At 34.9% G+C, this 17,538-nt stretch overlaps 3 protein-coding genes across 10 annotated transcripts; 1 reads left to right on the top strand and 2 right to left on the bottom strand.

The window, feature by feature from the left end:
• Window positions 1-1,485: 1,485 nt before the first annotated feature.
• On the top strand, window positions 1,486-16,220 carry LOC129873117 (nibrin homolog). 8 transcript variants are annotated; one of them, XR_008762650.1, is made up of 15 exons: window positions 1,486-1,677; window positions 2,502-2,555; window positions 3,077-3,341; window positions 3,450-3,538; window positions 4,204-4,334; window positions 5,598-5,644; window positions 5,753-5,861; window positions 6,118-6,198; window positions 6,862-7,030; window positions 8,180-8,685; window positions 9,218-9,279; window positions 9,364-9,466; window positions 9,550-9,607; window positions 12,333-12,431; window positions 16,121-16,220. XR_008762650.1 is itself a non-coding variant. In XM_055948135.1 (14 exons), exons 1-13 carry the CDS (start codon window positions 1,641-1,643, stop codon window positions 9,601-9,603), a joined length of 1,707 nt encoding a protein of 568 aa, XP_055804110.1. In that variant the 5' UTR covers window positions 1,486-1,640; the 3' UTR covers window positions 9,604-9,607; window positions 16,121-16,213. The 8 variants fall into 8 exon arrangements, 5 of the variants coding, with proteins under 5 accessions (XP_055804110.1, XP_055804111.1, XP_055804109.1 ...); XR_008762649.1 differs by lacking the exon at window positions 16,121-16,220 and adding an exon at window positions 13,109-13,314; XM_055948135.1 differs by lacking the exon at window positions 12,333-12,431 and having other exon boundaries at window positions 16,121-16,213.
• Window positions 13,715-15,676, bottom strand: LOC129873118 (rust resistance kinase Lr10-like). Its single transcript, XM_055948138.1, has 2 exons — window positions 15,655-15,676; window positions 13,715-14,912 (listed from the first exon to the last, which is right to left on the bottom strand). The coding sequence occupies exons 1-2, from the start codon at window positions 15,656-15,658 to the stop codon at window positions 13,777-13,779; spliced, it is 1,140 nt and encodes a 379-aa protein (XP_055804113.1). The 5' UTR covers window positions 15,659-15,676; the 3' UTR covers window positions 13,715-13,776.
• On the bottom strand, window positions 15,419-16,674 carry LOC129873119 (uncharacterized). Its single transcript, XM_055948139.1, has 2 exons — window positions 15,915-16,674; window positions 15,419-15,800 (listed from the first exon to the last, which is right to left on the bottom strand). Exons 1-2 carry the CDS (start codon window positions 16,588-16,590, stop codon window positions 15,691-15,693), a joined length of 786 nt encoding a protein of 261 aa, XP_055804114.1. The 5' UTR covers window positions 16,591-16,674; the 3' UTR covers window positions 15,419-15,690.
• Between the last annotated feature and the right edge of the window lie 864 nt (window positions 16,675-17,538).

Below are 17,538 nucleotides of genomic sequence, written 5' to 3'. Positions count from 1 at the left end.
AATAATCTGTGGAGAGATTAATAAAGATTGGGCATTTAACCCGTATCTTTGTGTGTTGTTTGTGCTGCGTGTGTGTTTGATTCTTATATTTGCTAAGTGTCAAACGTTTGTTGGAAAGTAGGCTGTGGTTGACTTGCGAAGTAGACTGCCTAGCGGAGGAAATTTCGTGTTGTATTTCAAGGCGAAAATTGAAGATTGAATGCTTTTACCCATTTAATTCTTATTTTAGAACTTGAATTTTGATTTTTAACCCTTCTTAATCTTTATCCATTTAATTAAAATTATTAATTAAATAAATTTATTATAAATCTCCTAGTTAGGTTAGATGGACAAAATTAACCACATAAAGTGTTACACGACACTTTTTAAATTAAAATGAACCATGTATTAGATATATGAGCAGGTAATCATCATGAGTATTTTAATATATAAAAAAAGTTCAATGTAAATAGGTAAATGAATCAAAAATAGTTCAAATATAAAATATAAAAAAAAGGGCAGACCGATGCACTAAAGCTTCCGCTATGCGTGGGGTTCGGAGAAGGGCCTAACCACAAGGATCTATTGTAAGGGCTTGACCACAATGATCTATTGTACGCATCTTTACCTTGTATTTTTGCCTGAAACTGTTTCTAAGACTTGAACCCGTGACCTCCTGGTCACATGACAACAATTTTATCAGTTATTCCAAGACTCCCTTATTCAAATATAAAATATATGAAAAATAATTATTTGAATATATTTTTAACTATTAGCTCAATTTTCTAACCCATACTTCATCAGAAGCCGAATGAACAATTTCCAATACTAATAAACATATATACATGAGACATGTTTACAATATATTAATTCGTAAGATATTAATTTGATACAAATTGATTAGTAATCATAATTAAGACTATTAAAATGTAAGATTAAGAAAACATTGAAATAATAATTAAAAGTTTTAAATGTTATGATCATAATATTTGAACACTTGAATTAAATTTCTAAATTTGCTAAGAAGATATCTAAATAAATATTAAAAAAGTAGTAACACTTTCACTCTACTACTTATTATGCAATTAATTTTATATACGCATGTAATTTGTATATCTTGTATTAATAAAAATAAATTATTTTAAAACAACATAAAGAATATACATAAGATATGTTTGCATTATAAATAAAAAGTAACAAAATGTTATTATAAGTTTCAAAATAAAAGATATTAATCATATTTGGAGATTTGAATTCGTTTCAGTGGCTCCTTTGACTTATTTGTCAGTGTTCGCTTTGTGGATTTAATAACTAAAATTCTAACAAATTGCATATATAAACAATAATTTTCTACAATGTAAAACTTATTTCAATAAGTTAAAAAGTCCATAATTATTTCTATTTTTTATATTGGATTTGTATTTTTATAATACTCGTAATATCGAGAGAGGAAAAAAATGTGTATAAATAAATTGGAACTTGGAAGGACTATTGCTTTTTTTTTTTTGTTCAATCAAAGGCACTCAACTTTCTTGAAAAATTAAAGAAAATTTCTCAGATTTTCTTTTTCTCAACTGAGACAAAGCTTCCGGTCCCGGAGAAATCGACGGCCGGCTCCTCGTTGGTGTACAATCTTGAAAAGAAATAAAAAGTTCAAGAAAATGGTTTGGGGCCTTTTTCCTGTTGATCCTCTTCCAGGTTCTATACAAGCTTCTCTCTACTTCTTGTTTCTTTCCTTAAAAATTACACTTGACCTAGTAACCAAGAAAGCAATGATACTAAGTATCACTTCTAGGATTGATATTGATTATTTATTCCTTTTTTTCTCTCTTTAAGTTTATGGAATATTGGATGTCTTGAGTTCAAGAGGGACTTGTATTTTAGTGTAGGATGATTTATAGAAACACTAGATTTAGAGAACCTTGGAGTTTGTCTTAAAAGACAAATTGCACTTGGGGGTTTGGCATAAGAATCAATTAATTGAGATGAAAACCATGGGAGATCAGATTCAAATACTACCAGTGGCAAACAAGTTTAGATGATTTATATCTAACTGTCTAAGTGGCAGAGTTATGCGATACCCGTGTCAGTGGAAGGTAGTAGGTACCTAGTAGACACTACTTTTCGAGGTGTGCGCAAGTTGGTTTGGGGAACCGCCATTAATAAAAAGACAAATTTATTTACTAGTATTGGAACCGAATGTGACTGACTAAAGCAGGATGGGTATATAGATGAATATAGACAGACCCTACTTATTGGGCTTTGAGGCACAATTGATTGATTGAGCACTTATGTCCCATGAATAAACATATGTGCAAACAATCAATTGTGCTGCTCATAGTTACAACACAACATTTCATGTAATGTTGAAAGTTGAAAGAAGTCCTTCATGGCTTTTGTTGATCACATTTTGTTGATGACTTCTGTTGGTTTCATTTTAGACTAGAATTCTGACTGATTTATCATCTTATTAACTTTGTTACTATCAAACACTAATACACTGCTCGTTGTTTATGCGACAGGTGAAGATAATTACTATTTCTTCAACAAAGGTACATATAAAGTGGGCCGAAAAGGTAATCATTCTCAATTATGCACTCTCATAAAATTTTCTTAATGTGTTTTCTAATCCCTCACAAGGTGTAACTTTCGAGTTTCCACTCTTAACTTGGTTACTCGCTCTATCAGTGCTTCCTTTTTGATTTATCTTGTTGATCAGATGACTCAGATGTCACAATTTCTGATGTGATCTGCCTTCAGTCCAAGTCGTGGGTCATGACAATAGAGCATTTAACATGCAATAATTGGTTTGCTGATGGTCTATTGTAATTAGGGTTAAAACATACTTTTCCTTTAACTTGTAACAAAATTCCTTCAAGACACACTCCTCCTTCACAGGCAAACTTTTACACACCACGTTTGCTCAGTTGGCATGCATATTTTTTTTTACCAACTAATGAAGCGCGTGAACAAGAGAATTTTGCATCAGATGTGTTATTTAAGTGACAAATTTTATTAGTATTTATTTTTATCTTCTCCCTTACTTAGGCCTACATTAATTCTGTCATGGACTTCCCTTAAACGTATTGTTTCACAGGATGTGATGTCATTGTCAACAAGGATAAAGGCGTTTCAAGGATCCATGCAGAGATTTTAATAGATGAGATGAGTTCTTTGGATCATTCGTTGAAGAAACCCTCAAATATTCTGTCTAAAGTGCGTGTAAGAGACTGCTCAAAGTATGGTACATTCCTCAACAAGAACTTGGATTTGAAAGAGAAAGTTCACGAGTTTCCAAATAAAGAAACGATGCTTAAGGATGGGGATCTAGTTTCATTTGGAACTGGTAATGCAACTTACAGGTGATTGAAGTTACATGTTGTAACTCTTACCTCTTATATAGTACCTCTTGTTAGTGGACTATCAATCCCATTGAACAACATATTGATGTGATGATATATATCAAACAGATTCTCTTATGTGTCCTTCATATTTTTCATTTGCTCCCTGAAGCATTCAAAGACAAATCAACTTATTACAAAGAAGGTTTCATCAATAGGTGAGTGATTATTTATGCTATGTACATAAATATCTGTTCAGATGGTTTATGCACTTTTGTGTTTCAGGCTGCTTATAATATTACTAGTGTGATCTGTTGAATTCTTGATACGCCTTGTTTAAATTTTTTCCTCTGCTAATTTTAAACCATTGTTTTTTATACGGTGGAAAAAATGATGAAGTCAAAAATAAAATAAAGACGTGATGTGAATCATATTAGTCTTTTATGCACAAATTGTGGTTAAGTGACAAATACAACTAATTATTTTTATACCTATTTCTTATTGGTGTTGTGGTCAAAAGGACCAAGAACTGTAAGAGTATCGAAATATGTCCTCATAGATAACCCTAGAGACCAGATTTGGTACTTGGTTTAGTGTAGTTACATTTAAAAGAATAAATATCTACATATTATCAAAAAAGAATAAATGCCTATAGAATTTATGCTTATAAACACAGAAAGAATCTTGAATGCTTTCAAGCATTTTGGGGTGCCGTGATCATAGTAGTCTAAAGTTGCAAAAGCACAAGGAACCTGTTATAGAGGGAATACCTACTACCTAGATTATATTATAATCTCAAAACTCACAGTGACAATTCTTTCCGTTATATGTATTTGTATGCTCAGTGGATATCATATTCCTAATATTATCAATCTCCTTGCAGGTGCAAGTATAACTAAGAAGTGGAGTTTGAACTGCTCACATGTGCTTGTAGATGACTCCTTTCCACTAAGTGATGACCTGATTGATGCTATTGTCGCTAGAAAACCCTTGGTTCAATATAGTTGGGTTGAGGTATTCTTTGTATAAATCACCTAAGATTTTTGCAAGTATAATCTGCCAACAAACATGTCTATTTGCATTTAGAGTAGCTGATATCTAGGTACACAAAACTGTAGTTCAAAGTGGCAATACTCTACCAAGTGTGTACGCATGGCAATCCTTATGCATAGATTTACTAATGTGAGGAATATGACGCATAGATTTACTAATGTGAGGAATATGATTTAGCTGTTTCATGATTGTGCTTTTCCTACCTTGCATTATGTCAGATCTTTGTCCTTTCCCTTTGTTATTCTGAAGATTTGAGATAGTTATTCAATCTTTCAGAGGGATCCAAACATAAACAGGCGGGTATCATTTTGCTTGGACTTCATAATTGCAGTGATATAATAAATGATAGCATTATGCTTTTATTTCTGTGATGTTCCATAACATCAGATAATCCTCTTTCCCCTTTGCATCAGGGAAATTGTTTAGTTATTGAGCCTTGCTATAATAGACTACTTTTGCTATTCTTCTAGAAAGGAGGAGAAGGAGCACAAGTGTGGTCTGAAATACCATCTCTTTGCATTATGTTGGTTAAGAAGCCAAAGATTCTTTGAAGGAATTAAGAATTCCCTACATAGCTTGCAAAACTTTAGCTTACAGTTTCAGCTTTCTGGTGCAGCTTAACAAACGTACATGATGTAAATGTTTTCTTGGATTTGTGGCTCCCTACCCTTTGAAAAAGGGACTTACATCGAGAAGAAGTACAAAAGTGGCCTGATATATATATATATATATATATATATATATATATATATATATATATATATATATATATATATATATTTGTTGTGAGAAAGGATGTGAAATGTTATCTTTCTGCATCATAATGGGTTATATGGATTATGCATTATATGGGTTATCTGGAAGAGAATCCAAATATTCTTTGGAGGAATTTGTTCAGCTTTCTGTTGCACCTTAAAAAGTGTGCATGACGTAAATGTTTTCGTGGATTTTGTGGCTCCTTACTCTTTGATAAGGGACCTACATCTTTGTACCTTTTGTAATTTTGAGCTCATAACTTCCTTTTCCGAGTTGTTGAAATGGATACTCTTTACTCATTCAGAAAACAGAAGAAAAGTGAACTTAGCCCTTAGCTCTTCAATTTGTAGCATCAAGCTCTTACAATATCCAATCATGAAGAAAGTTATTTTCCTTTTGTTTATTTAGTTTTTCCATTCAAACTTGAGATCTGAGATAATTTTCTAATTGGTTGACTGTGAATTTCAGCTAATTGCAGGAAAAAATATTTGCACCAATATTCCAAGCTACAGTTTGTAAGTACTGTATTAAGATTAATCACATTATGCTTTGCTGGTCTGAAATGGTATGTACAACATTTCTCTTTTGTATGCTAACAAGATTAGTTGTGCCGTGTTACCCAGTCATGCACCAAAGTTGATGCTGGAAGGAGTTTCCGTGAAAGTGGTAGATCCTCAGTCTCGGGAGTGTTGTTTGAAAGGATATGCTTTTTTGCTGGAACCAGAAAACAAGGTGATTTTTTCCTTAGTTTCTTCCAGTATTTCAGCTGTCTTCTGGGTTCTGTTCAAAGTCGTCTATAGATTATCTAGATTTTTGTTGTGATGTGTGTAATAAGCTTAACTAGTTGTCTTTCAGTTGAGGGTCAGAAGTAATGCTTCTCTCCTACTGTTTTGCAATTACATCAAGCAAGTCATGCAAGATGACTTGACAGAGATTTACTTAGATATTTGTGCTAGACTGAGATAATTTTTTCCCCTTTTCTTTGCAGTATAACTTTGAGGGCAGGTTGCAGTCCTTACTGGAAGTTGGGGGTGCCAACATTTCTTCTGAAATGGTCTGTCCTAATGGCGTATGTTATTGTTGGCTGCTCCCCCTTTTCCCTTCCTCTCTGCATCTTCTGTATATCTCACCCCTTAAGATTGGACTAATTTGGTAACTCGTAGCTTGCTAGAAAAGGTACATGGCACAGCCTCTTGAATGATGTATTTCTTAAAGGATAGGGGGTCAAGTTCATAAGTCGGAATGCTTGTTGAAAGGGGGGAGAACGCAGAACAGAAAGCATTTTGAAGATGCAAATTGCCTAAACCAGCATATTAAAAACTGTCACTCACTTAAGTGCATCCTTGTTGTCCTTTTCTCTATTTTCATAGGACTGGTAAATGCCTAAATGGCACATTTTGCACTTGTGCCAGAATATATATTACTTTGAGTTTAGTATATAAAGGTGTCTTCAACAGTCAGCAAAGTGGTGGTAATTTTCTTGAGTTGATTTGATTTTGGTTCATACAACTCCAAATATACTGCATGAGTCTTGATTGAGTTGAATCACACCTTTGCATTTCCTATTTTGTGATTGCTGCCAAATTTCAACTTCTCTTTCTTTTTCTATTTTGTGTGGTGGGGTTTCATGGAGGTGCTCATGGTTTTGCATTCATCGTACATACTATTGAGCCACATAAGATTGTGTAAGTATTAATGTTTGAACTTACTGACTCATTTCATCTGCTTTTAGGTCTCGGAGAAAAATGGAAATGACCTAGTGGTATGTGTAGCTCCAGCAGGATCAAGCAACTTTAAGTGTTTTTCTAACCAGAGTTCCTTGCCTTGGGTGAGTGAAATAGATTTGGTTTCTGCAGTTCTATCTGGATATCTGGATCCTTCTCTAATCACATCCCCACCGGGTGAGTGTACTGTAAGTTTAGAATTTATGTCTTTCCTTTGCACTCGATATGACAATTGACTTTCTATGTACATAAATATCTATTTTCTCCATTCATGTCTTTACTCACTCATGTTCACCTGTCTCTTTTCCGATCTCTTTCACCTTTTAAATTTTTGTTTGAAACTTTTACCAGCAGATTCAAACTGCAAAACATGATATGTATTAAATTTACAAATTACATGCTCAGATATGGACCTCTAACTTGCAGAGGATCGCCATTTTGAAGTCTGGTCTGTGGTAAATAAAACCTCGTGATTATTTGAGGTGGTCAAGGATCAGGTCCTTTTATCACTGTGCCTACTGTGGTGCAAAAGCAAATAAAAATTGCTTGTTAGACTAGCCAAGAGGTTTTAAGAGTGTGGCTTTAGACTGGTTGATAAGGTCAACTAATCGTGCCATGTAACTTCTCATAAAATATTGCACCATCTTGTTTTATGCTGGTTGAGTAGATTTTTGACTGGGGAGAGGGGGGGGGGGATTTCATTATTAGTGCTACTCACCAATTCCCTTTAGCTAGATAGAAACTAGCTACTCATGAGCATGGTAATTGGTCATTGATCTTTCAGTTGGTAATGTCTTTAGACAACTGATTCTTGAAGCAGTCTCCTTCTTTTCTCAAAATGAAAAAGTAAACTACCTTTGGAAGCTAGTGGTTGACATAATAAACAAAAAGGCAACAGTTTTTCTTGTCACAATAAGTTTTTTAATAATTTACAAAATCGCTGCTTTGTGTATCATTTGTTCTAAATGGATCCAAGAAGTTTCTTACACAAATAAATTGCTTGTAGATATGTTTGAATGCATGGATGCTGGATAACCTATTTTACTTTTCTAACTTCAAGTTTTTTTTGATGAAGTAAGTAGGTTATATCATAAAAGGCAGAATTCCTTTTTAGAAGATGCAAAAAGTTACAAAAGAAGTGAGAAATTCATCGGTGTCTTTATCAGGACATTCTGGTTCAATCCAGTGCTGATAAGATGTGCATTGTTATGAATCTATGTTTTCTGCCAATTTTATCTCATTTGCTGATAAGATGTGCATTGTTATGAATCTATGTTCTCTGCCAATTTTATTTCATGTTCTTAACTAAATAATTGTCCTCTGCAGTGCTCGTTACCTCTTCATGTTCCACAGATGAGACAGTGGTTGCAGACTCAGATGCAGAAACAGAAAGTACAAAATCAGATCATATTGCTGCCGCTTTCTGTTCAATAGAATCTTCAGAGCATGACAGCAAGGGAACAACTTCTACACACAAATTAGAATCTGTTGAATATCACAACAAAGATAAGTGTTCTGTTCAAATTATTATACCTAAGGATAAGGTATCCACCAGGGACACATCTCCCAGTTCAACAAAACATATTAAACACGATGGAGGTCACATACCACATGATGATGCTACCATCCATGACCCTGAAGGTGGTTACATCAGGCGCTTAGGTGTCAAAAGTGATAATACAACGGCAAAAGAAGATATCACGGATGAGCGGGAAAATGGGAAGTTGGATATCATATATAGCCATGATTTAATTGTTAGAGATTCTATCGTGTCATTACCAGTCTCTTCTTTAACAAATGGTGGAGTTGCAAATTTTAAGCGCTTTCGTAAGGTTTGTATCTATTGCAATGTCTTATATGAAGTATATTCATACCAGAGAATGAAAACTTCCTACTTCACTTTCTTCTTCAGCATGCTTTTCCTTTGTTGTTGAAATGTCAGATTTCCATCAGCATCAGAGCTCAGCTAGCAATTTCAGCTTGATCTTGTCCTATTCTATCTAAATTGGTGCTGAAAAGTCTGATATTGGCTATGATGACGATCCATGTGTCTGTTTTGCTTGTTCTAATATGCGGGCGGTAAAATCCTAGGTTTGATTTGATTGCTAGTCCAGGAAGCATATCAGTTTGTAGTCATAATATGGCTTAGTGAAGATCCTTACTAAAAAAAAATTTGCTTTCGAAAGTTCTCTGTAACTTTATTGCTTCTGTAAAGTACATTAAGTTTTGTCCATGAATTGCAATTCTAAAATTGATGCATCTTCACTTTCAGTTTGGTTCCTTTTCTTCTTTGGTCAGTGGATTTGATTATTATGCTATACTCTAAATGCCATTTTTTGCTGTTCTTTTGACCTAATTTTGTAGGCAAATGCTCCATCCCAGAATAGCTTTGCAATGTTCATTCCATTCTCCAAGCATCCATATCAGTAAGCAGCTAAGTCTATCTCTGGTTTGTTTATAGTCTGTATGACGTATCAGCCTTCGATGTTGATCTGTGATCATGATGGCAGAGAATCTGAGTGTAAGAATGAGGATGTTGCTGAATCTATTAAAGAAGAGAAAAAAAGAAAACAGATGGAAGCAATTGCTGAGGACCTGTTTAAAAGTGAAAAGGTCAGTAATATGACTTGTATTATTGCAGCTAAAATCACAGCAAATACATCTCTCAAGCCAGTGCTTCTATTTCTATATCACAGGGAAGACAACGTGGTGTAGCTGGTTCCCTGCATGGGTTGTTTGCTCGTAGATAATATGGTAAGTTTCTTTACAGAGCTGAAGAACTATGCCTTCTTTTCATTAGTCTGCAAAGCCCATGCAGCTTTTTAGTCTGCAAAGCACATGTAGCTTTGTGCTTTGTGGAGGGAACGAAAGGCTAGATGCTTGGAAGATAGAGGAAATTCCATTCAGATGATCAAAATGGTTTGTTTACTTTTGTTATATTTTTGGTGCAAATAGAAGTTTGTTAGTGATGTTGAAGCTGTTATAGATCTTATTGTATCCCTTTAAGAATGGAAAGGGAATTTTTTTCTTTTCTTTCTCTTGGGAAGGTTTTACATTCTTTTGCCCAGTGTAGTCCCACAAGTAGGGTCTTAGGAGGGTAGGATGTACAAAAACCTTACTCCAAGGGTTAGGAGAGGCTGTTTCCGATGGAGTAATATACTCTACTCAAAAGAGAAGATATTCAAATCAGAGTTACAAGAAAAATATGACATCAAAATATCAAGATACCAAGCAAATAAATTAACAGGTAATAAAACACATTGAGAGATAAGAAACTATACACGATTACTAAATACTACTACTAATAAGGTTGTGACGAGGAGATAGGGCTAGCCCCTTGCCTCTCCTACCGAAAGGATAACAGCACTCGGCTACCCGCTAACAACCTACCCTAATCTTCATTATCCACATCTTCCTATCTAGGGTTCTGTCCTCAACAAGTTGGAGTTGTGTCATATCCTGTCTAATCACCTCCCTTGGGTTCTTCTTTGAACTGCCTCTACCTCTCCTAACTCCTACAACAACCAATCTCGCTCACACCTACTTACTGGCGCATCCGTGCGCCTCCTCTTTGCATGCCCGAACCATTTCAACCTTGCTTCCCTCATCTTGTCTGCCACGGAGGCCATTCTCACCTTGTCCCGTGTAACTTCATTCCTAATCATATCTCTCCCAGTATGCCTACACACCCGCACAATATTATCATTTTTCGAGACCAGAAATAGCCTTGAATGCAAACAGAATTGCTCTTAAGTACAAATGTTTATTTCTATCAGCATCAGATATAAGAAGTGTGTCCTCAGGATAAAGAACATGATTCTAGAAGATTTCTCTTCCATCTTCACCAGAAATGCAATCCCTCTATTCCAGCCCAATTCTTCAGGTCTCTTGAGCATTATTCTTAGGGGTTCCATGACAATAACAAATAGATAAGGAGAGACAGCATCTCCTTGTCTTAGGTCTCTTTGAGGCTTAAAGAAGCCTTCAGGGCTTCCATTAATGTGAACTTGAAGTCTGACAGTAGAGATGCAAGTAAGGGTCCACTGTATCCACCTATCCCCAAAAGTGCACAAGTCATGACTTCCAATAGAAAATCAAATACCTTTTCTAAATTAAACTTGCATATTAATCCAGCCTTACCCATTCTCAAGTAGTAGCCAAGACACTCATTTGCAATACATGACACATCTAAAATTTGTCTACCTTTAATGAAGGCATTTTGGTTGCCTGTAATGATTTTGCTTATCACTCGTCTTCAATCTTTCGGTAAGAACATTTGCAATGAGTTTGTAAATGTTTCTAGGATGCTAATAGGTCTAGAGTCATTAATCTCCATTTCCTCTTTCTTCTAAGGAATGAGGCTCTGAAAGTAGCAGTGAAACTCCCCTCAAATGTGCCTTCCTGATAAAAAAGTTCCAATGTTTTCATTTATATCAGTCCTGACAGTGGTCCAACCTTTTTTCAACGGACATGTTGAATCCATCAGGTGCAGGGGCTTTATCCCCATCAAATTGCTTGTGCGCGTCCACTACTTCTTCCTCTGTAAATGGCCTTTGAATCCACTTGCATACTTTGACCCCCATTTTTATCTTTCAGTAAAGAGCTTCTCATAAAAGCTCAGAATGTGTTCTTTGATCAGCTTCTTGTCTCCAATCAATTTTCTTTCTCTTGTCAATATTATTGTAATTCTGTGGGGATTGGCCACATCTTGTGGAAAAAATTGTATTCTTAACATCTTGATTTTTGTGTTCAAGGTATTTCCACAGCCTCAGCAATTTCTTCCAGTTCATAAGACTACCGTTTTGTCTGCCTCTTTCAGCTTCATCTTCATTCACAGACTGAGTGATACAGCTCCTCTAATTTGGAAAGGATGTTTTTCTGCTTGTGTTTAAGCTTTCCATATACTCGCTTGTTCCATTTTATGATGACTGCCTTGAGCAACTTAAGTTTTTTTTTGGAGGTAAGCACTTGAGATGCAAATTAGAACAAGAGAATATTTTGTTGTAGAAAGTCTCAAATTCAGGAACTTCCTCTGTGTGAATTTCCTGAGAAACAAAGTCATAGGCACGTAGGTTCAGAGATACACCAACTACTCCAAGAGCGCTCATCCATAAACCGAGAGCTGAAAAAAAGCACTAGATCTTTCTTCAGGGTTGGTTTACTAGGGTAAAACGTGCCCCTTTCCACCTCTAAGTTAGTGGTGTTGGTGTGTTTCGTTTTAATCATTCTTGGCAGATTTTCCTATATTAACTTTTTGCTTTAGTGTTAAAATAATTCCTTTGGAATTTTCTTTTGGGATACCTAAGAGTAGTAGAATAGTGGCTACAATTTGGAATGTGCATCTGATTTGATCACTTGCTTAAGAGAAGAAAAACTCATGAACATGTTGTTTCCCATGTGGATTCTGTTAAGATTCATAAGTACTTCTGTATCACATGCATATGGTTTGTGTTTCACCTACATACATTTGATCTTTCAGTGTTTTAGGGTTAGTGAACTGAACTGAAGAGCTTTATAGAGAATCATTGGGATTGGCTCAACTGCAATTTTATATGCATGATGATTAGCTGCCTACAATGTGAGTCTCCAGAACTAGGATCAGCCTACTTATATAGAAGGTTTCTTTTTAGCCAATGGTTCTTGAAGTATATCTGCCTACTGTTGCAATAAATAATTACATAACCTATGCTATTATTCATTATGAGATTGGCAAACCTGTTTTGACTTGCTTGGTATTTGTGAGACTAATTAAAAGGCAGGAGAAGTGACTTGAAGGGAGGGAAGTGTTGACCCGATGCTCAAGCACTTTTAAACTGTTAAATTCTTCTGATGGTGGAAATGGATTTACTGGGTTTTGGTAACAAATACGCTGCATTTTGGTGTTATACTTGATCCCGGAAATCCTTACCACCAAAAAAGAAAAAAAAGAAGTATAAGGTCAAAGCTTAGCTTATATCTCTGTGTCCCAAGGGGAACAATCTCAATAAAGACGGGAGTTTGAAGTGCGTCAGATGAGCAAGCTGCATTATGCAGAGATGATACTGTCGTCGAGTTGCCAAACTCTTGGTTCCTAAGAGAGAAGGTTTCATGTTGGTTTGAGTTTGATGAAATTGCCCTAAAGCTTACTTGATGACTGCCCACATCTAGGCTCTCCACAAACTCTTAAATTGTTCTTTGCAATTGTTATGATCGATGCATATTATGTTAGTAGTATGATTTGTGTATGGAATGCTAACAGACCAATTGTGTTTCCAGATATGAAAGATATGCAGATGTACTGGATCAGCCGTCTAAGACATTTTGTTGGTATTACTAGTTTCTTAGCATACAATGTAGATAAGATCCTGTTTTCTTTTCCCCTTGTATGAGATGGGGAAGTCACCAATTTCTTCAGGATGAATTATGTTGAGCTATTGTATTGCGTCATTCTTGAAACTATTTTTTTCATTCTTGTTTCTTCACATTCTCCTTGATTTGTTTTTCATTCTTAATTCTACGACTCATTTATTCTAGTGTGAATCAGCAAGTGAAACCAAAAAAAATCTGAAATTCTTTTTGCCCCTTCAGCTTCCGTGGGAAATCCTAGGATTTGCACCCCGAGAAAAAGGTTGTCTGCTGCTCTTCCCGTATATCTTGAACCTGTCATCTATTTTGCTTGCCCATCATTTGTGCCAAACCTTTTCTCCTTGTTTTTAGGATTTAAATTAGTCTGCTTTTAGTTCTGCTCTACTCCTTTTCTTTTTTCCCTTCTCAGTTTTAAACGGAGGAAATACTGATATTAGAACACGACTTTTAAGAATATGGGAGTCCTATTCTCTTGGCTTCCCTTTGCATAACTAGTACAACAATAACAACACCACCTTTGTCCCATACATTGTTGGATGTGCTATATTTGTTTTACATAAGCATTACATCAACTATAATTAATCAGAACAAATGTTTATTTCAACGGGATTATCTAACAAAGCCATTGAATTAGACGAAAATGTTATAGAACTTCCTATGATCTGATGAACAATCGGTTGAGATTGAATTGGCTGAGGAGGTACTTCTAGCACTTCAACTTCACCTTCAAGCATTTCTAACACTTTACTCATCGAAGGGCGTTGTATTGGATTTGTTTGTATGCACCATAGTGAAACTAAAGTCAGCTTTCTAGCCATCTTCTTTTCATCATCATTTGCTTCTTCATCCACCACAATCTCCTTCCCCTTGTTGAACTTATCGTAAATATAATAAGGAAAATATTGGCTGGAATTCTCTTCATTTGCAACTTCATGTCTCTTCAAGTCCAGCATTTCCATTAGCAGCATTCCAAAGCTATAAACATCAGCTTTGTAAGAGATTGCTCCAATGCTTCTGCTGATCAACTCTGGAGCTACATAGCCAATCGTTCCACGAGCAGCTGTGAGAGTCACAATGCTATTATCTGTTGGATATAATTTCGCAAGCCCAAAGTCAGAAATCTTTGGAATGAAATTCTCATCCAAAAGAATGTTGTGTGGCTTGATGTCAAAATGCAAAATTCGTACATCACAGCCTCGATGCAAATACTCCATTCCTCGAGCCACTCCAAGAATAATGTCATACTTCCTCTGCCAACTTAACAGAGGACTTTCTTCTTGACTGGTGCTGATGTACTTGTCGAGTGATCCATTGGGCATGAAGTCGTATACAAGAGCACGTTTTGTTCCCTCAACACAATACCCCACGAGTCCAACCACATTGACATGATGGATCCGTCCAATGGTAGATACTTCATTCATGAAATCCTGACCACCTGCTTTAGGCTTACTCAACATCTTCACTGCTACATCTCTTCCACTTCGAAGCTTTCCTTTGTATACACTGCCGTAACCTCCCTCACCTAATTTCTCTTTGAATCCTCTGGTCATTCTCTTTATGTGGGAGTAATTATATCTGATTGGCATGAAATTATTTTGTGTTTGCAAAAAGCCTTCAATCGTATCGTACATTGACAGATGCCTCCTTTTGAATTTGTACACTAGAAATGCAATTACCAACGGAGGGCCGATCACAAATTTTGCTCCACAATACACTGCACGTTTGAGAAGTCATAACGAAGTAACTTCCTCTTAAGCCAACAAAACATAGAGCCATAGAAATGATAAGGAAATGTTAAGCTCTTTTTGTTATGAGAACCGTTTTATTCTTCTCAGAAATTATGAGTTTTGTTAAAGTTAACATTCTCTGTCTCATTTGATTGAAAAATATTATGTCTAAATTTATAATTAATTGATTATATTTTTTGAACTCACGGAACTTGTAAAAACCATATAAATTAATATATTGATATGCTACATCTTTGTAAAAAGTAGAAATTATTTCAAACCAACACTCTCAAACTGCCACCGTTAGTTAGAATGTTTGGAAAGGAAATATGTAAAAAAACAACAACTAAACTTTAATTGTATAAAGAAGAAAGTCAGTGCAATCAATCACGGTAATACTGATTTTTTTTTTCAGTTTTGAAGATAAGTCTTCACAAATATTGCTATTAACAACTTTCTAAACTTGAGATTATATATTCTGAAGTATCAAGGATTTAAAGAAATGATTTTTCACAAATTCAGATTGCTATTAATAACTTTACTAACAGTAATATATTTCGAGTTGTTCTATTTTAGAATGTTTGTGTTGTGATCTACTTTCACGAAAATTTAAGATCAATGTTAATCTGAGGAGGACCCAACTTTGTGGATATGTTGTTTTTGTTGGAATGTTAATCTGTGTCCATCCAAATAACATACAGCTTGCTAAAGGGATATATAGGAGCTTACTCATGGCATACTGAATGATCCCGATCCCTGGTTGGATTAAAGTGCAAAAACTTTAGCAAATTTAGAGTAAGATATCAATGGAGAATTAAAAGTATATATATGTAAAGAAAAGTTTGAGTGCTTACTAGAAATCATATAAGCAACACCTACAAATTAAGACAATGAAGAAATTAAATTGTAGTGAGTGAATCCGCTGTTTTCCTAAATTCTTAGGATGGAAAAGAATGTGTAACTAATTAGGGAGCAGAGTCCGTCCTTACTTATCCTTTCTCCAAATGGCGGATAATACAAAAGGTCAAATCCGTAGAGGATTGCTTGATGAAAATCAGAAAGGGAAATGTTGTTCTGTGCATCTTTAATATTAGGCCATGAGGTCAGGCCTATAAATTCTGCTCTGCATCCATCATTCACTTCAGAGACATTCATTTCTCCAATCCTCAAATAAGTGTATCTGCTTAATTTGCAGCCACTAATTTCCACAAATGTCGAAGAATTAACAGCAAATGGACAGTTGAACATGAAGATAGGCTCTGCTACTCTTTTAATATATCCATTAGTGAAATAATCTGTGTCAAAGAATCTATTGTATTGGTAGAGGGTGAGCCGAGGTCTGAAAGAGCATAGATCATCTTGTGTTTGTAAAGTTGGATCTACCAAGTGAATTGTCTGATTGTCATAGCTGATGGCTTGAACATGCAACTTCATGGAGAATGACGATATAACTGTTTGGTTACCTTCACAAGCTAATTCATATTCTGGAATAGATCCACAATATTCAGGATCTGTGTTTAAGCGAAAAGGGTAGCTTATGACACGGATATGGCCACAAGCAGAAGTGGGACAGTAGTGTTTGCTCTTCCAAGCATTGCATGTTTGCAGAAAGATGAGGATTAATGTAGAGTATTTTAGTAGAATGGTTCCCCTACACAAATACATTTGTACTTTACGTCTTATTTCTTTACTTTCCTACTATTTCCGAGAGAAGAAAATAATTGAGGTTTCAATATTATTATGAATGTGGGTGTGTTTGTTAGATACTTGAAGCTGTGTGGACTTTTCATTACCAATATTATTCCTTTGGGTCCCAAGTAGGGGCGGACCAAGGCAAGTTCAGGGTTCATCTGAACCCCTTCGTTAAAAAATTAAACTATATATATAAGATAAATTTTTTAATTTATGTGTATATATTTAACATTGAACCCTCTAAGCATAAGCCAAAGGACTAGCTCAGTGATAAATAGGGTTTAATATTTTGTCTTAGCTTGTCTCAGCTCGCGAGTTCAAATCCAAATAAACACATTTTTTTTCTTATTAGCGTGTTTAATTTTTTTTGAACTCCCTTATTTTTTTTTTCTTATTAGCGTGTCCCAAGCCTATGGAATACGTTTTTTTTTTTTTTTTTTTTGCTTAGAAAGTTCCAACTTGACGAGAAGACTGCCGTTTACCTATTTATTATTGACTAGTCGTCTGCCGCGTTTATCTTAAGTATTTAATACTTTCTCCGTCCAATAATACTTGTTTACTATTAATTTTGCATAATTTTTAAGAAACTATAAATGAAAGAATAATTTTATCATATCATTTTTTGAATATAATAAATACAATATCTTGAAAAATATAATAGGAAAATGACTACTAATTAATATTTACTTGTCAAATATTTCCTAATTTGATTTTCCTTTTTACTTGTCAATTTTGACAAATCAAGAAAGGACAATTTTTTCTACCTATTATATCCTCAATTTATTAACATTGAGTTAATGTCTTAAAAAAATATAATAAGTAAATATATTTAAAACTGTATCAATTAATAGGGATAAAATGATAAACTCACTATATCAATTATTGTTTCATAATAGGTGTGTCAAGTCAAAATTTGATAAG

The sequence above is a fragment of the Solanum dulcamara genome, chromosome 11 (assembly GCF_947179165.1).
Source record: "Solanum dulcamara chromosome 11, daSolDulc1.2, whole genome shotgun sequence".
Lineage (NCBI taxonomy): Eukaryota > Viridiplantae > Streptophyta > Magnoliopsida > Solanales > Solanaceae > Solanum > Solanum dulcamara.
Note: the sequence above shows the minus strand (reverse complement) of the source record. Positions and strands in the feature narration are given on the sequence as shown.